Raw genomic sequence first — 23,280 nt, forward strand, 5'->3', positions numbered from 1 at the left:
AAGTGTTTCCGCAGCGGCAATTTCGCTGCAGAAACGCTTAAAAAATGCATGGTAGAAGGCCTGCCATGTTCCCCAATGATAATCCGCATGTGCTGTGCACATGCTGTGGAAATTTCCGCTGCGGATTATCATTGCGGAAAAATCCGCAGCATTACCAATTATTTTGCGGAAGCGCGGCGTTTTCGCCGCCATTGACTTGCATTGGAACGCATGAAATCTGCATCACTGCATCTGTACATGCGGATTCCATGTGTTTCAATGTGCGGATGGTACCCGGGTTTGGAGAAGAGGAGACTCTCCTCCGGACCCGGGTACCATAGAACCTGTAAAAAAAGAATAAAAAAAATATTATACTTACCTTCTGATGGCCCCCGGTGTCTTTATCCAATGCGTCCTGGCTTGCCGGCAGCTCGCGATGGTCTGAAAAGGATCTGCCATGACGTCATTTAGTCATGTGACGGGTCACGCGACCGCTGACGTCAGCAGGCCATCAGAAGGTACTAATATATTTATTTTTTATTTTTTACCATTCTTTTACGGTCACACTATATAAATCCATGCTGGTTTCATGGATTTATATAGTGTGACCAAGTTGTCAAGCACTTTCCAAGTGATGCTAAAATCGCTTTGAAAGCGCTTGTCAACCCGCATGCAGAAATGCATGTGAAGAACGCTTTACTTCCGCTTGTCCCTGGCAGGAAAGACGCATGTAAAATCCGCATGCGTTTTTTCTGCCAGGGAGATGCAGAAACGCTCAAAAAAAATCCGGAGCATTTCTGCATCGTGGGCACATAGCCTTACATTAATTGTATGACTCAATATTGAGCACACGTAGCCATCTATACACAGCGGGAGGCTGCACGGCGCCATCTATACACAGCGGGAGGCCGCACGTAGCCATCTATACACAGCGGGAGGCCACACGTAGCCATCAATACACAGCAGGAGGCCGCACGTAGCCATCTATACACAGCAGGAGGCTGCACGTAGCCATCTATACACAGCGGGAGGCCGCACGTAGCCATCTATACACAGCGGGAGGCCACACGTAGCCATCTATACACAGCAGGAGGCTGCACGGTGCCATCTATACACAGCGGGAGGCCGCACATAGCCATCTATACACAGCAGGAGGCTGCACGTAGCCATCTATACACAGCGGGAGGCCACACGTAGCCATCAATACACAGCAGGAGGCCACATGTAGCCATCTATACACAGCGGGAGGCCGCACGTAGCCATCTATATACAGCAGGAGGCTGCACGTAGCCATCTATACACAGCGGGAGGCCGCACGTAGCCATATATACACAGCAGGAGGCCGCACGTAGCCATCTATACACAGCGGGAGGCCGCACGTAGCCATCTATACACAGCGGGAGGCTGCATGGCGCCATCTATACACAGCGGGAGGCCGCACGTAGCCATCTATATACAGCGGGAGGCCGCATGTAGCCATCTATACACAGCGGGAGGTCGCACGGCGCCATCTACACACAGCAGGAGGCCACATGTAGCCATCTATACACAACAGGAGGGCACATGTAGCCATCTTTATACAGCGGGAGGCCGCATGTAGCCATCTATACACAGCGGGAGGCCGCACGTAGCCATCTATACACAGCAGGAGGCCGCAGGGCGCCATCTATACACAGTGGGAGGCCGCACGTAGCCATCTATACACAGTGGGAGGCCGTACAGCGCCATCTATATACAGCGGGAGGCCGCACGTAGCCATATATACACAGCAGGAGGCCGCACGTAGCCATCTATACACAGCGGGAGGCCGCACGTAGCCATCTATACACAGCGGGAGGCTGCACGGCGCCATCTATACACAGCGGGAGGCCGCACGTAGCCATCTATATACAGCGGGAGGCCGCATGTAGCCATCTATACACAGCGGGAGGTCGCACGGCGCCATCTACACACAGCAGGAGGCCACATGTAGCCATCTATACACAACAGGAGGGCACATGTAGCCATCTTTATACAGCGGGAGGCCGCATGTAGCCATCTATACACAGCGGGAGGCCGCACGTAGCCATCTATACACAGCAGGAGGCCGCAGGGCGCCATCTATACACAGTGGGAGGCCGCACGTAGCCATCTATACACAGTGGGAGGCCGTACAGCGCCATCTATATACAGCGGGAGGCCGCACAGTGCCCCCCCCAGAGACAGCGGGAGGCCGCACGCAGTCACGCACACACAAACATATACAGACATATACATACACGCATAAACACATTTGAAACACAAAAATACATATAAACAGACATCACACAATGATATCTGCCTGCACACACACACACACTCACTCAATCACACACACACTCACACTCTCACACACGCACTCACACACACACTCTCACACACACTCACCATCCCCCGGCTCCAGTCCTCCTGCTCCTCTCTGGTGCAGCAGTTCAGGCTGGGCGTGCACTGCGTGACGTTACAGCTAGGAGACATAGCCACGCACAGGGCCGTGTCTCATAGCTGTGACGCGGCCGGGCCAGCACAGGGAAGTTAACAGATGCAGTGCTGGCCTGGCCGAAAAAGAAGTAGCGGCCGTGCGCCGCTGCTGGGGGAGCAGTCCGGGGGCCCCTCCGCCACTGTCTACCGGAACATATAATGAGGGCAATCTGGCCATAGACAGCCCGGGCGGTAGCCCAGATTGCCCTCATTATAATCCGCCTATGGTTACAATATATTTGGAGTAGAGTCCTACTTCTTTTACCTTATGGTTTCTTTCAACACACTTTTTGCATCTCTCTTTTGTTTACTTTTCTTCTAACATTTCTTTTCAATAACTACACGTCCACACACCTGTCCCATAGGATAAAAAGTGTCATTGTTGCCTAATGACATGTTCTAAGCCTGCCTTGTGTGTAAGGCTATATCCAGTCCACGTTTTTGACACACGTCATTGGCTCCGTCGGGCGATTGAAATATATCCGGCAATGGGGCAATTGACTTTAATGAAGCAGACAGACCCACTTTGTTCTCTGTCTGACCTCATTTTCTGCTGTGTTAAATTTTTGTGTCCGCCTGAAAAAGGAGGTTACAGTCGAAAGTGATGTCAGACAGAACACAAAGTGACTCCGTCTGCTTCATTAAAGTCAATAGCCCCATCGGCAGATACTCCTAAATTCCAATTTTCAGGGCTTGAGTCAGAAGCCCCGACGGAGCCACTGATGTGTGACAAAAACATTTTGTGAATATAGCCATACGATGATGATAGCCATTTTCTCTTTTCAACATTTTTAGTTCATTATTTTAGGTTGACTCACCTACAACATGTTCTCATAATTAAAGTTCTATTACAATCGATCTTTTGATTTGCCTTAAAAGGAATCCGTCAGTAGGATCAACCTACCCAAGCAGTCTATGTGGGCAAGTAGGTCATACGAAGCTAAATAAAAATAATACCTTGATATCTGCGATCCCATGTGTTATTCCAGAGATAATCACATACAGCTCTGAGTAAGATCAGGAGAGCAGATACATATCCCATTACATATCCCATTGGTGACTGCCTCTTTTATTTAACCCTGCTGTACTGTTCGGGTCTATTTGACCCGAAAAAAAAGTTTGTAAAGCTGCAGATTATTTATTATGAGGATTTTCAAATTGTGGTTAGATGAGCTAGTTTATGGGTTGGTGTTGTTATTATGAGTGTTTTTTTTTTAATTTTAACTCTTTCTGTATGAAATAATGATTGTTACACATGTACTGTTCTGGTCAATATTTTCACCATTTTTAGTTCAATATTTTAAGTTGCCTCACCTACAGTATGTTTTCATATCTAAATTTCAGGTCCGATTTCCATACCTGAATTTTCATGAAATAATGATTGTTACATATGTACTGTTTAAGTCAATATGACCCGATAGTGTTTTATACAGATCTCCCACCATATTTTCTGTCACATAAACGATTTATAATATCATTGTGGATTATCTATTGCATCTACTATTGTTTATTGATTTCTCCAGTTCCTGCAGGTCCGTGGGCTCGATACATTTGCAAGTTACTGCAGATGGATGGGCTTTGAGTACCGGCCTGTGCAGGTCTGTTTCTCTGTAGTATATAAGCTCTTATTGTTGCTAAACTGGTTAATGTTTGCTGCAATTTTATTATTATTATTATTATTATTATTATTATTATTATTGTTGTTTATTTATATAGTGCTATTTTATTCCACAATGCTGATTTTACCCCGTGAAAGTTGTGAGTGTCCATTATTTCGAAAGTTGGATAAAAATGTGGCGAAGACGTCTATTCAGTGAAGCTGAATTGTAAAAGCTTGCCAACGCCTCAGATTCTGAAGAAGATATCCAACTGGAGAAAGTGGCCAAAGATGAGGACCACATAAGTGGCTGGGAAAGTGATTATGAGAATTCTGATTCTGAAGTTGAATCTGATGAGGCACGATACCCAGACAACTAGTCCGATAAAAACAAAATATAATTTGGAACTTGCAGCCTTCTGTCCAGGCAGGAAAATTGTCCTCTGCTAACATCAGATAATTCTCTAATAACTAGACGCTAATAGAGAAGTTTGCGATAAATGGATAGAGATTCTTCCAAAATTATACAATACTGGTGAAAATGTCACAGAGGATGAACAACTTGTCGCATTCTGAGGTAGGTGCTCGTTCCAACAATATATACCGAGTAAGCCAGCAAAGTACGGCAACAAGATAGGGACACTTTGTGATAGCAGCGGTATATGGGCCGCACATGAAAAAAAATTAGAATTTGGGGGACCGCATTCTTTGCAGGTCAAAGTGACAATTTTAGTGATACCATTTTTTTTGTATACACCGTCTGAACATTTTTGCTGTGTTTATATTATTTATAGCTTGGGTCGTTACGGATGTGGCGATAATAAACGTGCACTTTTTGTGTTTAGTTTATATATAAAACAGCATTTTTAGTGGCAAAATATTTTTTCATGCTTTATTTTTAATTTATTTATTTATTTTTTTAATTTTTATAATTGTGTTTCCTCCAATTGGCCACATACAGTAATATTGTTTTACAATTAGCACCATATAGTAATTCTGGCAAACATCTAGTAATGTGCCCCATCCTGGTGGTCCCAATCTTGTAGTAATGTGCGCCATCCTGGTGGTCCCAATCTTGTAATAATGTGCCCCATCCTGGTGGTCCCAATCTTGTAATCATGTGCCCCATCCTGGAGGTCCCCATCTTGTAGTAATGTGCCCCATCCTGGTCCCCACTTTGTAGTAATGTGCCCCATTCTGGTGGTCCCCATCTTGTAGTAATATGCCCCATCCTGATGGTCCCCATCTTGCAGTAATGTGCCCCATCCTGGTCCTCGTGTTGGAGTAATGTGCCCCATCCTTGTGGTCCCTATCTTGTAGTAATGTGCCCCATCCTGGTGGTCCCCATCTTGTAGTAATATGCCCCATCCTGGTGGTCCCCATCTTGCAGTAATGTGCCCCATCCTGATAGTCCCCATCTTGCAGTAATATGCCCCATCCTGGTGGTCCCCGTCTTGCAGTAATGTGCCCCATCCTGGTCATCGTCTTGGAGTAATGTGCCCCATCCTGGTGGTCCCCATCTTGCAGTAATGTGTCCCATCCTGATCCCCACCTTGTAGTAATATGCCCCATCCTGGTGGTCCCCATCTTGTAGTAATATGCTCCATACTGGTGGTCCCCATCTTGCAGTAATATGCCCCATCCTAATGGTCCCTATCTTGTAGTAATATGCCCCATCCTGGTGGTCCCCATCTTGCAGTAGTGTGCCCCATCCTGGTGATCCCTATCTTGCAGTAATATGCCCCATCCTGGTGGTCCCCATCTTGCAGTAATATGCCCCATCCTGGTGGTCCCCATCTTGCAGTAATGTGCCCCATTCTGGTGGTCCCCATCTTGCAGTAATATGCCCCATCCTGGTGGTCCCCATCTTGCAGTAATGTCCCCCAACCGGTAGTAATGCCCCATCCAGGTCCCCATCTGGTAGAATTGTCCCCTGCATTGTTCTTCACACACATCTAAAATAAAAAAAAAAGATTCCTCTCACCTGTCCTCCTCGGCATCCTTTCTGCACATTCAGCCCGCAGGGACAGACCCCTTGACGATCCCGACCTGGTCCAGGAGGAGTCGCCGACAGTAGCACTGCATTGCCACGCACTGCGCAGAGACCGACTCTCTGCACAGCATTTCCAATGCCAGCCGCCGGCCAATAAGTATTAATATGCCCTATCCTGGTGGTTCCCATCTTCCAGTAATATGCCCAATACTGGTGGTCCCCATCTTGCAGTAATGTGTCCCATCCTGATCCCCACCTTGTAGTAATATGCCCCATCCTGGTGGTCCCCATCTTGTAGTAATATGCTCCATACTGGTGGTCCCCATCTTGCAGTAATATGCCCCATCCTAATGGTCCCTATCTTGTAGTAATATGCCCCATCCTGGTGGTCCCCATCTTGCAGTAGTGTGCCCCATCCTGGTGATCCCTATCTTGCAGTAATATGCCCCATCCTGGTGGTCCCCATCTTGCAGTAATATGCCCCATCCTGGTGGTCCCCATCTTGCAGTAATGTGCCCCATTCTGGTGGTCCCCATCTTGCAGTAATATGCCCCATCCTGGTGGTCCCCATCTTGCAGTAATGTCCCCCAACCGGTAGTAATGCCCCATCCAGGTCCCCATCTGGTAGAATTGTCCCCTGCATTGTTCTTCACACACATCTAAAATAAAAAAAAAAGATTCCTCTCACCTGTCCTCCTCGGCATCCTTTCTGCACATTCAGCCCACAGGGACAGACCCCTTGACGATCCCGACCTGGTCCAGGAGGAGTCGCCGACAGTAGCACTGCATTGCCACGCACTGCGCAGAGACCGACTCTCTGCACAGCATTTCCAATGCCAGCCGCCGGCCAATAAGTATTAATATGCCCTATCCTGGTGGTTCCCATCTTCCAGTAATATGCCCAATACTGGTGGTCCCCATCTTGCAGTAATATGCCCCATCCTGGTGGTCCCCATCTTGCAGTAATATGCCCCATTCTGGTGGTCCCCATCTTGCAGTATTGTGCACCCTCCTGGTGGTCCCCATCTTGAAGTAATATGCCCCATCCTGGTGGTCCCCACCTTGCAGTAATGGTCCCCATCTTGCAGTAATGTGCCCCATCCTGGTGGTACCCATCTTGCAGTAATGTGCCCCATCCTGGTGGTCCCCATCTTGCAGTAATATGCCCCATTCTGGTGGTCCCCATCTTGCAGTAATGTGCCCCATCCTGGTGGTCCTCATCTTACAGTAATATGCCCCATCCTGATCCCCGCCTTGTAGTAATATGCCCCATCCTGGTGGTCCCCATCTTGCAGTAATGGTCCCCATCTTGCAGTAATGTGCCCCATCCTGGTGGTCCCCATCTTGCAGTAATGTGCCCCATCCTGGTGGTCCCCATCTTTCAGTAATATGCCCCATTCTGGTTGTCCCCATCTGGCAGTAATGTGCCCCATCCTGGTGGTCCCCATCTTGCAGTAATATGCCCCATCCTGATCCCCTCCTTGTAGTAATATGCCCCATCCTGGTGGTCCCCATCTTGTAGTAATATGCTCCTTCCTGGTGGTCCCCATTTTGCAGTAATATGCCCCATCCTGATGGTCCCTATCTTGTAGTAATATGCCCCATCCTGGTGGTCCCCATCTTGCATTAGTGTGCCCCATCCTGGTGGTCCCTATCTTGTAGTAATATGCCCCATCCTGGTGGTCCCCATCTTGCAGTAATGTGCCCCATCCTGATCCCCACCTTGTAGTAATGTGTCCCATCCTGGTGGTCCCCACCTTGCAGTAATGTGTCCCATCCTGGTGGTCCCCACCTTGCAGTAATATGCCCATAGGCGGATTATAATGAGGGCAATCCGGGCGACCGCCCGGGGCCCCGAGCCTGCAGAGGGCCCGCGGCTCCGGGCGGGGTGTCTAATGCCGGATTGCCCTCATTATATGTGCGGGCCGCCGCGGCACATACCGGTAGCAGTGGCGGGAGGGGGGGGCCCGGACCGCTCCCCCAGCAGCAGCCGCCGCTACTTCTTCATCGGCCGGGCCAGCACTGCAGTAGTTAACTTCCCTGTGCTGGCCCGGCCGCGTCACTGCTAGGAGACACGGCCCTGTGCGCGGCCGTGTCTCCTAGCTCTGACGTCACGCAGTGTGTGCCCGGCCTGCACTGCTACTTACCACGGGAGAGGAGCAGGAGCCAGGAGGACTGGAGCCGGGGGATGGTGAGTGAGTGTTTGTGTGTGTGTGTGTGTGTGTATGTGTGTGTGTGGGCAGATGTCATTGTGTGATGTCATTGTGTGATGTCTGTGTGTGTGTGTGTGTGTGTGTGTGTGTGGGCAGATGTCATTGTGTGATGTCTGTGTGTGTGTGTGTGTGGGCAGATGTCATTGTGTGATGTCTGTTTGTGTGGGCAGATGTCATTGTGTGATGTCTGTTTGTGTGTGTGTGTAAGCAGATGTCATTGTGTGATGTCTGTTTGTATGTGTGTGTGTAGGCAGATGTCATTGTGTGATGTCTGTTTGTATATGTGTGTGTGTAGGCAGATGTCATTGTGTGATGTCTGTTTGTGTGTGTGTGTAGGCAGATGTCATTGTGTGATGTCTGTTTGTGTGTGTGTGTGGGCAGATGTCATTGTGTGATGTCTGTTTGTGTGTGTGTGTGTGGGGGGGGCAGATGTCATTGTGTGATGTCTGTGTGTGTGTGTGTGGGCAGATGTCATTGTGTGATGTCTGTTTGTATGTGTGTGTGTGTGGGCAGATGTCATTGTGTGATGTCTGTTTGTATGTGTGTGTGTGTGTGGGCAGATGTCATTGTGTGATGTCTGTGTGTGTGTGTGGGCAGATGTCATTGTGTGATGTCTGTTTGTATGTGTGTGTGTGTGTGTGTGTGTGTGTGTGTGGGCAGATGTCATTGTGTGATGTCTGTGTGTGTGTGTGTGGGCAGATGTCATTGTGTGAAGTCTGTTTGTGTGTGCGTGTAGGCAGATGTCATTGTGTGATGTCTGTTTGTGTGTGTGTGTGTGTGTGTGTGGACAGATGTCATTGTGTGATGTCTGTGTGTGTATGTGTGTGTGTGTGTAGGCAGATGTCATTGTGTGATGTCTGTTTGTGTGTGTGTGGGCAGATGTCATTGTGTGATGTCTGTTTGTGTGTGTGTGTGTGTGTGGGCAGATATCATTGTGTCATGTCTGTTTATATGTATTTTTGTGTTTCAAATGTGTTTATGCGTGTATGTATATGTCTGTATGTTTGTGTGTGTGCATGACTGCGTGCGGCCTCCTGCTGAGTATAGTTGGCGCCGTGCGGCCTCCTGCTGTATCTGGGGGGGGCTCCGTGCGGCCCCCCGCTGTGTACAGATGGCTACGTGCGGCCCCCCGCTGTGTATAGATGGCTACGTGTGGCCCCCCGCTGTGTATAGATGGCTACGTGCGCCCCCCCGCTATGTATAGATGGCGCTGTGCGGCCCCCTGCTGTGTAGAGATGGCGCCGTGCGGCTCCCCGCTGTGTATAGATGGCTACGTGCGGCCTCCCGCTGAGTATAGATGGCGCTGTGCGGCCTCCTGCTGTCTCTGGGGGGGCGCCGTGCGGCCTCCCGCTGTGTATAGATGGCTACGTGCGGCCTCCCGCTGAGTATAGATTGCGCTGTGCGGCCTCCTGCTGTCTCTGGGGGGGGGTGCCGTGCGGCCTCCCGCTGTGTATAGATGGCTATGTGCGGCCTCCCGCTGAGTATAGATGGCGCTGTGCGGCCTCCTGCTGTCACTGGGGGGGGCGCCGTGCGGCCTCCTGCTGTGTATAGATGGCTACGTGCGGTCTCCCGCTGAGTATAGATGGCGCTGTGCGGCCTCCTGCTGTCTCTGGGGGGAGCGCCGTGCGGCATCTATACTCAGCAGGAGGCCGCACGTAGCCATCTATACACGTATACTCAGCAGGAGGCCGCACGTAGCCATCTATACACAGCGGGAGGCCGCACGGCGCCACCTATACACAGCGGGAGGCCGCACGGCGCCATCTATACACAGCGGGAGGCCCACGGCGCCATCTATACACAGCGGGAGGCCACACGGCGCCATCTATACACAGCGGGAGTCTCAGTGCTTTGCAAGAGCAGTCAATAAATTCTGCTTGACTAATTCTGAGCACCATAAAGTCTGGTTCGCTTCTAACCTGCTGTCTTCATTTTCAGCTTGCTGAATTCTATCTCATTTACTGTCATTCGAGACGATGCCTTTGCTGGTCTCTTTCACCTTGAATACCTGTAAGTGCTCCACTTAATGTCATATTTTTGATTCTGTTCTTCTTCATCTTTTGGCATGTGAAATTGTATGAGCAAGTATTCATATGAATTTATGACCTACTTAAACCTTCGAGGACCTTACATTTTATTCAATCAAATTTTTTTCCAGTTTAAAACTATGGGACATATATGTGCCTTGGTCCTCAAAGGGTTTTTAAAGGGGCTGCAAACATAAATACGAAAAAAATAATTCAATTAGTGCTTTTTGTGTTCATTTAATTTTTATTTGAAGTCCATTTTTTTATATACCTTGAAATTAAGCCCTACCCCATGGAATGAAGCCCTACCTACATGACATCTGAGAGCTACATGGATCCCGCTTGTGAGGTGCCTGTCCGTCACTACTGTTCAGTTTTAGGGTCCACTCACTAAGCCATATATTCTCTCATGCAAGAGAATAGGGCCAATTATGCTAATGACACTCGGCTCAAACTCAGAGCTTCAACTGAGTGTGATCCGATTCTCTCGCAGCACAGATATGGAGAAGATGGAGAACTTACTTTCTCCATCTTCTCCATAGTCTCTGTGAGTGTTCATCGGACTGCACTTGGATGACATCCGAGTGCAGTCTAATGTTTTACGTGCACCCATAGACTTGTATGGGTGCACATGGTCCGAATATCGAATGAGATTATTTTCTCATGCCAATAATCGCACTGTCCCATAGTATAACATAGGGCCGAGTCCTATCCGATAAAACATCACATAGCATTCAGCTGTGTTATACAACAGTGTGAGCGAGCCCTTAGAGTCAAGGAATATTTACATGCAGATGATGATATTACTCTCCCAGTGTATATTTTTTTTAAGCGAGTTCATAGTAAATGCTTTGCCTTTTTGACATGTGATCAACTAAAGAACAAGAAAGATTTAGGACCTCCCCTATAGAGAAACGGAAAATAGTTTGGAGGACTTGCATGTCCTTTTTTATTTATTATGAGAAAATCATAAAAGATCCCGTTTTTTCACCATGCTGTGACTTTCTGCTGAGGGAGAGGGAGAGAGCTGCCCTATTCAGAGTCTGTAATAAGACCTGCTGACAAAAGTGTTGAAGATACAGTCTAATGTGAATTAACAATGAAAAAAAGTTAATTTCACAAATGGCTTGTATTTTTTTTAATACAAACCTTTTTGTGTTTACAGCTCCTTTAAAGGGAATCTGTCATCAGGTTTTTGCCACCTAATCTGAGAGCAGCATAATGTAGGGTTAGAGGCACTGACTCCAGTAATGTGTCACTTACTGGGCTGCTTAGTGTTGTTTTGATAAAATCATTGATTTGTCAGAAGGTAATTATCACTAGATGACTAGTAAGTTCTGTAGGACCCCACCCCCATCACTGATCAGTAGATTTCTGTGTACACTGAGCATGGGCAGAAAGCTGCCAATCAGTGGTGTGGGTGGGGCTATACAGAGCGCAGCATTCAGAGAGCTGCTAGATCTGCAGCAGATAAAACGGTGATTTTCTCAAAATGACAACAAGCAGCTGAAAAAGTGACACATCGCTGGAATCAGGGTATGTGCCCCAATATTGTGCTGCTCTCAGATGAGGCAGCACAATTAATATTGTGGCAAATTAATTTCCCGTGAACTATCACATGATCTATCACAGGGGATCATGTGACATGTCACGTAATAAATCAGGTGTGTGTGGGGGGGGGGCCCGCGCCTTCTAAACTGCCCAGGGCCCTTGCTACTCTTAATCCACCCCTGAATATGCCCCATCCTGGTGGTCCCCATCTTGCAGTAATGTGCCCCATTCTGGTGGTCCCCATCTTGCAGTAATATGCCCCATCCTGGTGGTCCCCATCTTGCAGTAATGTCCCCCATCCGGTAGTAATGCCCCATCCAGGTTCCCATCTGGTAGAATTGTCCCCTGCGCTGTTCTTCACACACATAAAAAAGAAAAAAAAAGATTCCTCTCACCTGTCCTCCTCGGCATCCTTTCTGCACATTCAGCCCACAGGGACAGACCCCTTGACGATCCCGACCTGGTCCAGGAGGAGCCGCCGACAGTAGCGCAGCATTGCCACGCACTGCGCAGAGACCGACTCTCTGCACAGCATTTCCAATGCCAGCCGCCGGCCAATAAGAGGCCAGCAGCTGACATCTGCGCATGGCAGTGACGTCATACGCCGCTGCGCTGGGACGCAGATATCAGCTGCTGGTTTCTGATTGGCCGGCGGCTGGCATTGGAAATGCTGTGTTGGGAGACGGTCTCTGCGCAGTGCGCGGCAATGCAGCGCTGTTGTCGGCAGCTCCTCCTGCACCAGGTTGGGATCGTCAAGGGGTCTGTGCCTGCAAGCCGCATAAAGCAGCCTCAGGGGCCGCATGCTGCCTGCGGGCCGCGTGTTTGAGACCTCAGCTTTAAATACTCAGGTATATACAGGAAAAAAGCCTGGAGAAAAACCTGAAAAGAATCAGGGTATGCGAGTCGTTTCAGATTTGATGTATGGACTAAGAGGACAAAATGTGACATGTGACAACTTTTTTACATCGCACCAACTGGGGCAGCTGTTGCTAAAACGAAAACTGACAATGGTGGGCACTATAAAAAGAAGCAAGCCTGAGCTGCCGCAATATATCCTTGGTAAAAGAGATGTTCATAGTTCAACGTTTTGCTTTACTGGAGATACGACAGTGGTTTCTTACATTCCCCCCCCCCCAAAAAACATGTTGTGAAGACACGGGGTCTTCTGTGGGCATAATACTTCTCAGACAACATAGGGTGAGAGTAAAACTGTGTAGCAATATTTTATTGAACCATCAAACGGACAATAAACACATAGAACAGTCCCAGTAAATACCCAAGATGGTGCAACATTACACAGTTTAACCCTTCCATTGGCCCACCTGGGAATAGAACAGCTGCGACTTTGGGACTTCCAGAGCCAACTACCTCAACCAGTGGGTCCCACCTGGCAACCCCAAACAACATATCCATGGTGCCAGGTGACTTCATCATCCCAACCTGGTCTCCCCAAATCTATCCATGGGTTCTCTGATGGTCAGTGGAGCAGATCCGTATCTTTCCAGTCAGTGCCATATACCCTTAGGCTAGAATCATGTAGAATCCAACTCTGTGTCTCTTTGGATAAAACCATACTACCAAGCTGATGGTCTGACGAGTGTGTCTCTGATTCTCTGTTTCAAATCTCTTTGCAGCAGGATAGAAAACCCCTTTTTTATACTTACATATGTGGCTAAGGTCATCAGTCACAGGTCAGAGTTAAAGGTACAGGGTTCACTCAGGTCTCATTGTTTGAGCTAATCAGTTTACAAAGTTGGTATAGCAGGGGGCTCTTTAAATCAACATTCAGCTGGCTTTAGTATAATATGGCCACTCGAGCCGGCGCATGTGCAGACTAGGATTTCGGCGGCCATTTCCACGAGGCCCACGGCTTCAGGAATATGGCTGCCGAGTTCCCAGTCTGTGCATGTGCCGGCTCGCGCGGCCATTTCCCTGTAGATCACAGCTTCAGGAAGATGGCCGTGGCCACCAGAAAAGCAATGCATGCCGCTCTGCCTGACCGCCGACATTGTCCCCGCAGCATCTCTCCGCTTCTGCTGCCGCCACCAGGTTCCTGAGGGATGGAGGAAGGGAACCTGCTTCCTGTGATCCCGCTCGACCACCACAGCAACCCCTCGCTGTTGGGGCACCCCCTTCTCCCACCCGCTCCACCTCCCCCTAGGTAAGATACCTATTCGGACTATAAGACAGACCCCCATCTTATAAAATATATATATTTTTTTCTATTTTCCACCCCAACATTTGGGTTGCATCTTATGGTCCGGTGCTTATTATAGTACGAAAAAAAAGTATCTGCCTACATTGCATTTGTTTTTTGGTGTGAAATAAACCCCGATTGGAATGCCAATAAACTGCATAAACAAAGACTCTTTCTTAGGAAAGTCACTTGTTATGTCATCTATTTTAGGAAGAAATGTAAAACCCCGAAGTGAAGGAGCAGCCGCCATAGTAAACCCTATCCAGCAGCATGGTCAACAAAGTAAAGCCATGGCCTTCACCAACACTGGGAAAAGACTAAAAAGGAAAAGATGCAGCATTTGTCCATTTCATTTAAAGTAGAACAGCAAGCAGTGAAGAATTTTTGCTCTGCACACATAAAGTCCCAGTAATACTTAGTAATAATCCATGATACATAGTAGTGGATAAATGTATACTGCACTAGAAACTAGGCAGAATGTCTAGGCAAGATGGCCATAGCAGCAATGAAGAACCAAAGGGGTCATAAAGGCATGTATAGGCATTTAAGGGCCAAGTAGACAGTAGAGATAATAATGACGCCAATGATTGCTCTTACCAAGAAATGTGTGCAGAGGGAAAGGTGAAGATGGAACCAGGTGAAGGGGCAATTCCCACACGGACCTCCGATGCGCGTTTCACGTGGCTTTCTCAAAGAGGCAGATTACATGTTCTAGTTGTAGTAAATACTTATGTAAAGCACATGTGAGATATTTCTGTGCAGAATGTAAGAATGCCTGAATATAGCAATAAGTGAATCCGTACAACCTATTTCTAAAGAAAGTAAAGCAAACTGAAGTTTTTATTTTAATTTTTCATTTGTTTTTGACCAACCATGTTCACATACAGTTTAATAATTCAACTGGTATTCAAATAATACGCACAGAGTAGCTGAAGGTCGGGTCATATTGACCCTAACAGTACAAGTGTATAGCCAATACGAACAGAACAGCAGGGTTAAAATAAGCTCTGGAAGCAGATTTTCATACAGATCACTTTGCAGCCCATAGTCGTTAACAGCTCATTTACATATAAAAAAAATGTGGTTTTCCAGTAATAAGACATCATACAGTTGTGCTCAAAAGTTTACATACCCTGGCAGAATTTTTCCTTTCTTGGCCTTGTTTCAGAGAATATGAATGGTAACAAAAAAAACTTTTTCTCCACTCATGGTTATTGGTTGGTTGAAGCCATTTATTGTCAAACTACTGTGTTTTCTCTTTTTAAATCTTAATGACAACCAAAAACATCCAAATGTCCCTGATCAAAAGTTCACATACCCTGGTGATTTTGGCCTGATAACATGCACAGAATTTGATACAAATGGGTTTGAATGGCTACTAAAGGTAACATCCTCACCTGTGACCTGTTTGCTTGTAATCAGTGTGTGTGCATAAAAGCTCAGTGAGTTTCTGGGATACAGACAGACTCTTGCATCTTTCATCCAGCCACTGACGTTTCTGGATTGTGAGTCATGGAGAAAGCCAAAAAATTGTCAACGGATCTACGGGAAGAGGTAGTTAAACTGTATAACACAGGAAAGGGATACAAAAAAATATCCAAGCAATTGATAATGCCAGTCAGCAGTGTTCAAACTGTGATTAACGAATGGAAAATCAGGGGCTCTGTAATAACTAAACTGGTCAGGTAAACCAACAAAAATTTCGGCCCCAACTGCCAGGAAAATTGTTCCGGATGCAAAGAAAAACCCACAAATAACATCAGCTGAAATTCAGGACTCTAAAAACTAGCAGTGTGGTTGTTTCAAGATGCACAATAAGGAGGCACTTGAAGAAAAATGGGCTGCATGGTCGAGTCGCCAAAAGAAAGCCATTACTACGCAAATGCCACAGTATCTCCAGTATCTCACCTACAATACGTCAAATAGCACAGAGACAAGCCTCAAAACTTCTGGAACAAAGCAATTTGGAGTGATAAGACCAAAATTGAACTTTTTTGCCACTACCATACGTTACATTTGGAGAGAGGTCAACAAGGCCTATGATGAAAGGAACACCATTCCTACAGAAAAGCACGGAGATGGATCGCTGATGTTTTGGGGAAGTGTGAGCTACAAAGGCACAGGAAGCTTGGTAAAAGTTGAAGGAAAGATGAATGCAGCACGTTATCAGCAAATACTGGAGGAAAATTTGCACTCATCAGCCCGGAAGCAGTGCATGGGACGCACTTGGATGTTCCAACATGACAATGATCCAAAACACAAGGCCAAGCCGACTTGTCATTGGCTACAGCAGTACAAAGTGAAGGTTCTGGAGTGGCCATCTCAGTCTCCTGACCTCAATATCATTGAGCCACTCTGGGGAGATCTCAAGCGCGCAGTTCATGCTAGACAGCCCAGGAATTTACAGGAACTAGAGGCTTTTTGCCAAGAAGAATGGGCAGCTTTACTATCTGAGAAAATAAAGAACCTCATCCACAACTACCACAAAAGACTTCAAGCTGTCACAGGTGTTAGAGGGGGCAATACACGGTTTTAAGAACTGGAGTATGTGAACTTTTGATCAAGGTCATTTGGATGTTTTTGGTTGTCATTAAGATTTAAAAAGAGAAAACACAGTAGTTTGACAATAAATGGCTTCACCCAACCAGTAACCATGAGTGGAGAAAAAGTTTTTTTGTTATCATTCATATTCTCTGAAACAAGGCCAAGAAAGGAAAAATTCTGCTGTGGTATGTAAACTTTTGAGCACAACTGTATATATCAAGGTATAACTTCTTTCAATTTAAATTTTCTATAACCTGCACGCCCATATAGATGGCTTAGAAGAGTTGATCCTACTAACAGATGCTCTTTAAAGGGAACCTGTCACCAGAAAAAAAACCTATTAACCTGCAGATATGGGGTTAATCTGCAGGTTAATAGCGTTATTATGGTGGCCGGCGCCTGCACTTAGCCTAACGCTGTGGGGAGAAAATGAACTTTATCCTCCCCGGCAGCGTTCCCGTTTCAGTCACGGTGCCGGTGCTGGTTAATTCACCGCGACGACTGTAACCCTAATGCTGGGGGCACGGTTACAGCCCCCGCTCTGTATTCTTAGAGGGTTGACTGAAACCACGCTCCTGGCCCTGACTGACACTGGCTCTGCATTGGGTTGGCTGTCAGTCAGGGCTAGGGGGCGCAGTTACAGCCGCCGCTCTCTATACTCAGAGTGGTGACTGAACCGGCGCCGTCCCCGTGACTGAAACCTGATTAACCCCATGTCTGCAGATTAATAGCATTTTTTCTGGTGTTAGGTTCCCTTTAAAGAGTTTTCTCATTATTGTTTTTCTGGATAGGCATCCCCCAGTTTCCTCCTTGCTGGTGGATAGACACTACTGTTTTATTGGACAGTTTGGACCAGCGACATAATTGTTAATAAACAAAAGTTATATAATCATATTAAACAAATATGTAAATGTTTTTATGTCAAGTGTGTATTATGTATACGTATATAAACATAATTAACATAAAAGTTAAATATTAATTAAAATTAAACAGTACGTTAGAAAGTTGCTTGTTTATATAATCACTTTTCTTCCCTTTCCAATTATATCCACCCTTGAAGATGGGAATAACCTTTAAAAATCCTGTCCTATGTGGCCGGGCATTGACTCGCAGGGAAGTTCAGTGAAGCGGTGCAGCACTAATTCAGACCCCACTGATCATAAAATGATGCCATATCCTAACAATATGGGATTACATTATAAGACAGCAATATCCCTTTAATTCTGCTTCTGGTCGATATATTTTCTGATTATGGCCTGTCTGCTCCAGCTCAGTTGTCATCATGAAGTAAACCTTGGGAGCTAGGTGTACGTTGCAAGCATGTAAGCCCATTTCTTGTGGGCAATCTTAGAGAGGACTTGATATCCATTTAGATTTTTTAGAGCACTCTATTCATACCACTAGTAGCACTCAATGCTCTTGATTGCAGTTCTCTCATTGAGCTAACACAAACACCAAAACACATAGCTTACCAGTGCCGACTGTGAATGGAAATTTAAAATATCCTATTTACAACTATTTCCGATCTGGCTGGTACCAGAGTGGAAAATATATTACATAATAGCAGAGCCTAAGTGTCACTAATAATGACAAAAGTAGAAATGGAGAAATAAATACAACATTGTGTCATAGGGTCAAATATTAAATGAGGCACATGTGGTTGACCACATGGTAAGCTAGTAACCGATATTCTATTGTTTTCTTGCTAAGCTCCAGTTTTTCAATTTTAAACTACTTACTTACACTACAGATTCAGATTTTTAACCAGGGACCACATGCACTATATTCTGTCATGCACAGTGTAGGAAAATACAAAGTGCAACACGAAAGGATGAGGGGAAGGGAGCCCAGACACTAGGGAAAGGGGGAGTGGAGACCTCCTAGGCTGATCTAATATCACCCTGTCTCCCCTACCGTCCCTATATTGGTTCCTCACCAATCACCAAACAGGAAACCTGTATCTCCCTAGAGCTATGCCCTGGATAGGAAAGGGGGGGTGAGCACTGGTCAGTCCCCACTAACAACTAAAGACAACAAGGGAGACAAGCACAGGGGGAAGCAACTTAGCTTGAGCTGAATTCAGAGAGATTACACCAAACGTCTTCCAAGCGCCAGAGAGGAAGTAAGCAGACTGCAATAGCTCCAAGCCTTCACAAGGGAACATGGGAATATCACTGGCGCCCCCCTGTAGCAAACTGAAAGTATTTAAACACCCAGGCCAGGCTGTCAATCAGAGCAAGATGGAGGTAGCCGCTGTTCCTACAGTGAGACTGATTTACGAAGGTGTCTGCAATACCAAACGAAGAGATCTTCTGCAGCCAATTGCAGAGCCACTGTCTGTCACATCTGACATACCCGTGACATATTAATTTGGACTATATCCTCTGAGCAGCACATTAAAAGATGTCTCTTACTCTAGCATGAATGTGTAACAGAGTTCCTTTTGCAGGTTTGGCTCTATGCTGTGGCTGTTAAGTTATGTATAGCTTTTCTTAACTTGCTAAAACACTCAAATGTAGTGTGTATCATAGCTCACAGTTAATATCACAATTCTTTAGATATAAGAGCAGAAATCTCTCAACAGTCTTAGGGTATGTGCACACATTAAGTATTTGGTGCTGAAATTTCTGCATCATTTGTGCATCTCTCGGCAGGAAAAACGCAGAGTAAAATAGGTACATTTATGCCGCATTTTAATGCGTTTTTGTGGCATTTTTACATGCCTTTTTCTTGTAGATTTTTTCCCACTCATCTGCAGAAAAAACACTGAAAGAATTGACATTCTGCAGATTTAAATATGCACCAAATCTGCAAGTCAAAAATAAGCAACGTGTGCATGAGACTTCAGGATTCTCATTCACTTTGCTGGCATCAGGAAACCCTTCAGGTTTTGTAACAAATATGTGCAGGCCCTTAAAGTCCATTTACACAACTCACTAATCAGCAATTGATTGTATATAAGAAGGCTCATTCCCAATCATCATCCACAAGCTGCTGATCAGAAGATGATTGAGCAAAAGATTCATTAATCAGGTGATTGGATCTTTTATGCTGGCATAAAAAACACTGCTGTTGGCAGTTTATCATCCAGTGTAAAAAGTGGATATGCTGCCCACAACCTGCATGCTGTATGGGGACAGAATGATCAAATCAACATTTCTATCCCTATCTTTTCTTAAAGGGAACTTGACATTAGATTCATCCTGCCCAAACTACTGGCAGCATGAATCAGAGCATGGTTGTGCGATTGCAACTAAGTATGTTTTACTTTGAGTCTCTGCAGCTTTTTAGAGAAATCATAGTTTGAAAAGCCGGCTGGGATCTATAAGGAGACACCTTTATAAAATTAGAGGAATTAACGGCAACGTAGCCACAAAGAGAATAATAACTTCACCCCACTGCTCTTAACTTATTTAGGGAAAACACCTAGCTTTAATTTTACCCCTTCATGGATATAACTTTGTTGCTTACCATTGTCTAGGTCTTCCTTTGTATGTCATGAGTAATATTCTAACCCGATAGCAATCTTCATAGGAAATCCATTGTGGTGTTAACGGACTTTAGCTCAAGGTGCATTATACTTTGACTTTCATTTCCTGGATTTCCTTGTTCCATACAGTTTCTTCATGTTTGACATCATTCTAAATGTAAATACAGAAAACAACATATGTCAATAACTTTATGTCAGATATTTTTATATTTAAATGAAATAATAAGAGTTGATAAATGCAATCATAAGGAAGTATGTATCCCTCAAAGTATAACATGCATACTGAGGCTTTTTATAGGTCTGTTACAGTAATATCTTTTAGGATTAGCTACCACTAAATTGCTTTCCATATGACTAGATTATTGTAACTATGTTGCCACTTCTACATTACTGGTAATTTACTTAATCTTACTTCTTTTTCTAGTCTTGCAGCTAATCCTACATAAAATTGTAGGGTCTTATTCAATACTCCTACCTAATTCTGGTAAACATCATCATGTATAAAGGCATTATCTTGAGGAAGCAAACACCTGTTTTTATAACGCCAACATAGGTCAGAACTTAATAATAATAATAATGTAGTTTTAAGTTCTTAAGTTCTGAACAAAGAGCTAAAAGGGAAAATTTGTCAGTTTGAAAATGCTGCGTAACCTATGGACATATTCTAGAGCACTATTGCCTCAAATTCATCAAAGCGATTTTCCAGAATTGTGGCATAAAACACTTTGAAAAGTCACAAAAATTTTGCGTACAGCGGAGTTATGCAAATATTTAGCAAATTTTGGCATTTTCAGTTTTGGCCAGCTTTGACAAAATGAGCTACCGGGGTGTGGCAACACCCAATTCATGATACCACAAATCTTACTCTTCTCTATGACTGGAGATTTAGATGCTCCTGATTCATTAAGAGACGGCAAGACCAGCGTAAACAGCACCAGTCTTGATGAATCGAAGACAATATGTTTCAGGGGTGAACACAGAAGGAAGAAGGCCACTGTGCGAGAGCTGTATAAGGGCCCTCACTAACCTCATGGCTTATCATAAAACATCTAATTATTTATCTTTAATTATTTCTTGTTAACAATCCATCACTAATTATAAGCCATAGCCATGCCCTTACATGCAATATCATTGATAGTAGGATAGTAGCCCTGGCTACTGGCCTCCTGTGCAGCTGCACAGGTTGCACCAATGGTATGTCCATGGTATGCTTGTGTATGTTCTGTATGTTTGTGGGAAAAGCTTGAAGCACCACTCTGGCGTTTTTTTTAAATTTATTTCACTGCCTGAACAATTTTACTAATATATGTTTCCTTGTCTTCAGCTCTTCCCAGTGCCATTCTGGTCCCGTTCCACCATCTTCTGACCGCAGCTTCTGACTGACCGCAAGTCAGAGCGAATGGTCACAAGCTCTCAATGTAAATCTATGGGAGCCTCATTCTGGCTCTCAAATACTCTTATTGAGAAGTGACCTCTGGATTGCCCAGCAAACACTGAAGCGACCCAGTAGGTCACAATCTACAGAAGATGACCCGAACTGCGCGAGAACAGAAGAAGACGGCGGCTGATACGTATATAACTAGGGGCAGGGAACATGCTTTAGTGATACCACTCCAGTGCTGAAATTAAAAAAGTAAGTATAACATATCTTATACATTGAAATCACTGCTTTTTCTAGGTTTTATAGTGAAAATGATAGTCCTAATAAGTGACTGACAGTTCTGTAGGCACACATACAAGAAAGGCTGTCAGTCACTGATTAGGACCGCCCTCTTGCATCCTGAGCACAGAATGAGCAGAGATTTGAATTAATAAAATAGTTATACATCATTTTTAGCCACAAAACTGTATATCAGTCTTATCCCTCTTGCTCTATAACATTCTGCTCACAGATACCACCGCAAGTGGTAAGTTTCTTTCAAGTAGAAATTTACTTTGCTCCGATTTTTTTACACAATTTTCATTCCATCTATCACTAGAGCACATAGATAAAATATTTTACTGTGTTGCCAATATATGTAGTACAGATATATACCAATAAATACTCAGTATGTGCTGTTCACAATATAATTGGCTCCTAATAAGCAAATAGACAATAAAGCTGACCATAAACTTCAGCAATTACAGGCTTATTGGGTCAGCTTGATTGTCCTTGGAGGAAACAGATGCCAAACACGTTTGATCCAGTTGTTTTCCATGATGTATCTGTAAGCAGCTTATCTCTCTTCCTGTATATAAGAACATACATTATTTGTCTGGAGTAAAATGAGGATATTTCATGGAAGTCAATATAACATACTGACTGTATGTTACCCCCCAGAGCATTAGAGCCACTGTTTGTTCTAGCTGATATAACACACATAAGCCATAGCTGACATTGTGGACAGGAATAGTGTAGTGGGAAAACTCAGATGCTGCTTTCTAGGCGTTATCTACACATTGTATTTTTGGACCAGTTTTTTCAGCTTTAGACCTGTTGATTTGAACATTACTGCACATCTTAAACCCTTAAATTTGCACTATGTAGTTGTGAATATGCCGAGGAGACAAAATATGGTCCTACTCAGTGTCAGACTGAAGAACATTGGGTCCACCAGAGGATTTGATTCTGAGGGCCCACCTTTCTACCCCACTCAAGAGCCCCATAGCAGCTGCAAGGTTTGCACTATGAACTCTCCTGAAGGAGAAGCCAGGGCCCACCAGGGGATTCTTTGGTTCTCTGGTGGGCCAGTCCAACCCTGGTCCTACTTCACGTTTAGTAGTCTCCAATGCCAGGTAAACAAAATTTATTTTATTATAACTTATTAAGAAAACTGATTAAGCGTTTATAAATCCTCTCTAAGAAATGTTTTAGTTTATGAGAAAATGTTGGAATGCATGATTATGAAGTTTGTTGTAGCATCGGCGTCTCTGCCCCGTTCTAGGCAGAGACGCCGTCCCTCTCACCTCCCCGCTCCTGGCGCGGCGTCCTCCAGCGCTTCTCTCCCCGCTTCTTCCGGCACGCGCTCCTTCCCCGGCAGCGTGCTTAGGGCGCGCGCGCTCCCCCTCTCTTAAAGGGACCGCGCGCGCCGTCCTAAGGAGTCCCCGGCCAATTGCCGGAGGACCTCCCATATAAAAGGCACCTCCTCCAAAATGGAGGTGCCCGAGCAATGTTGTAGCACTGTTCACTACTCTGCTTCAGCCCTCAGGTCCC

The 23,280-nt window shown here is 45.5% G+C and overlaps 1 protein-coding gene across 1 annotated transcript in view; it reads right to left on the reverse strand.

The window, feature by feature from the left end:
• The window catches only part of NEDD9 (neural precursor cell expressed, developmentally down-regulated 9), a 152,557-nt gene that overhangs the window by 85,731 nt on the left and 43,546 nt on the right, over nt 1–23,280 (reverse strand). Inside the window, exon 2 of the mRNA XM_073678774.1 lies at nt 20,069–20,238. Coding sequence (XP_073534875.1) covers nt 20,069–20,071 — 3 coding nt within the window. The 5' untranslated portion in view covers nt 20,072–20,238. The remainder of the gene's footprint in view (nt 1–20,068; nt 20,239–23,280) is intronic.

This window comes from Phyllobates terribilis, unplaced genomic scaffold (genome assembly GCF_046119375.1).
Source record: "Phyllobates terribilis strain yellow unplaced genomic scaffold, ASM4611937v1 Scaffold_4__5_contigs__length_816908805, whole genome shotgun sequence".
NCBI classification, from domain to species: domain Eukaryota; kingdom Metazoa; phylum Chordata; class Amphibia; order Anura; family Dendrobatidae; genus Phyllobates; species Phyllobates terribilis.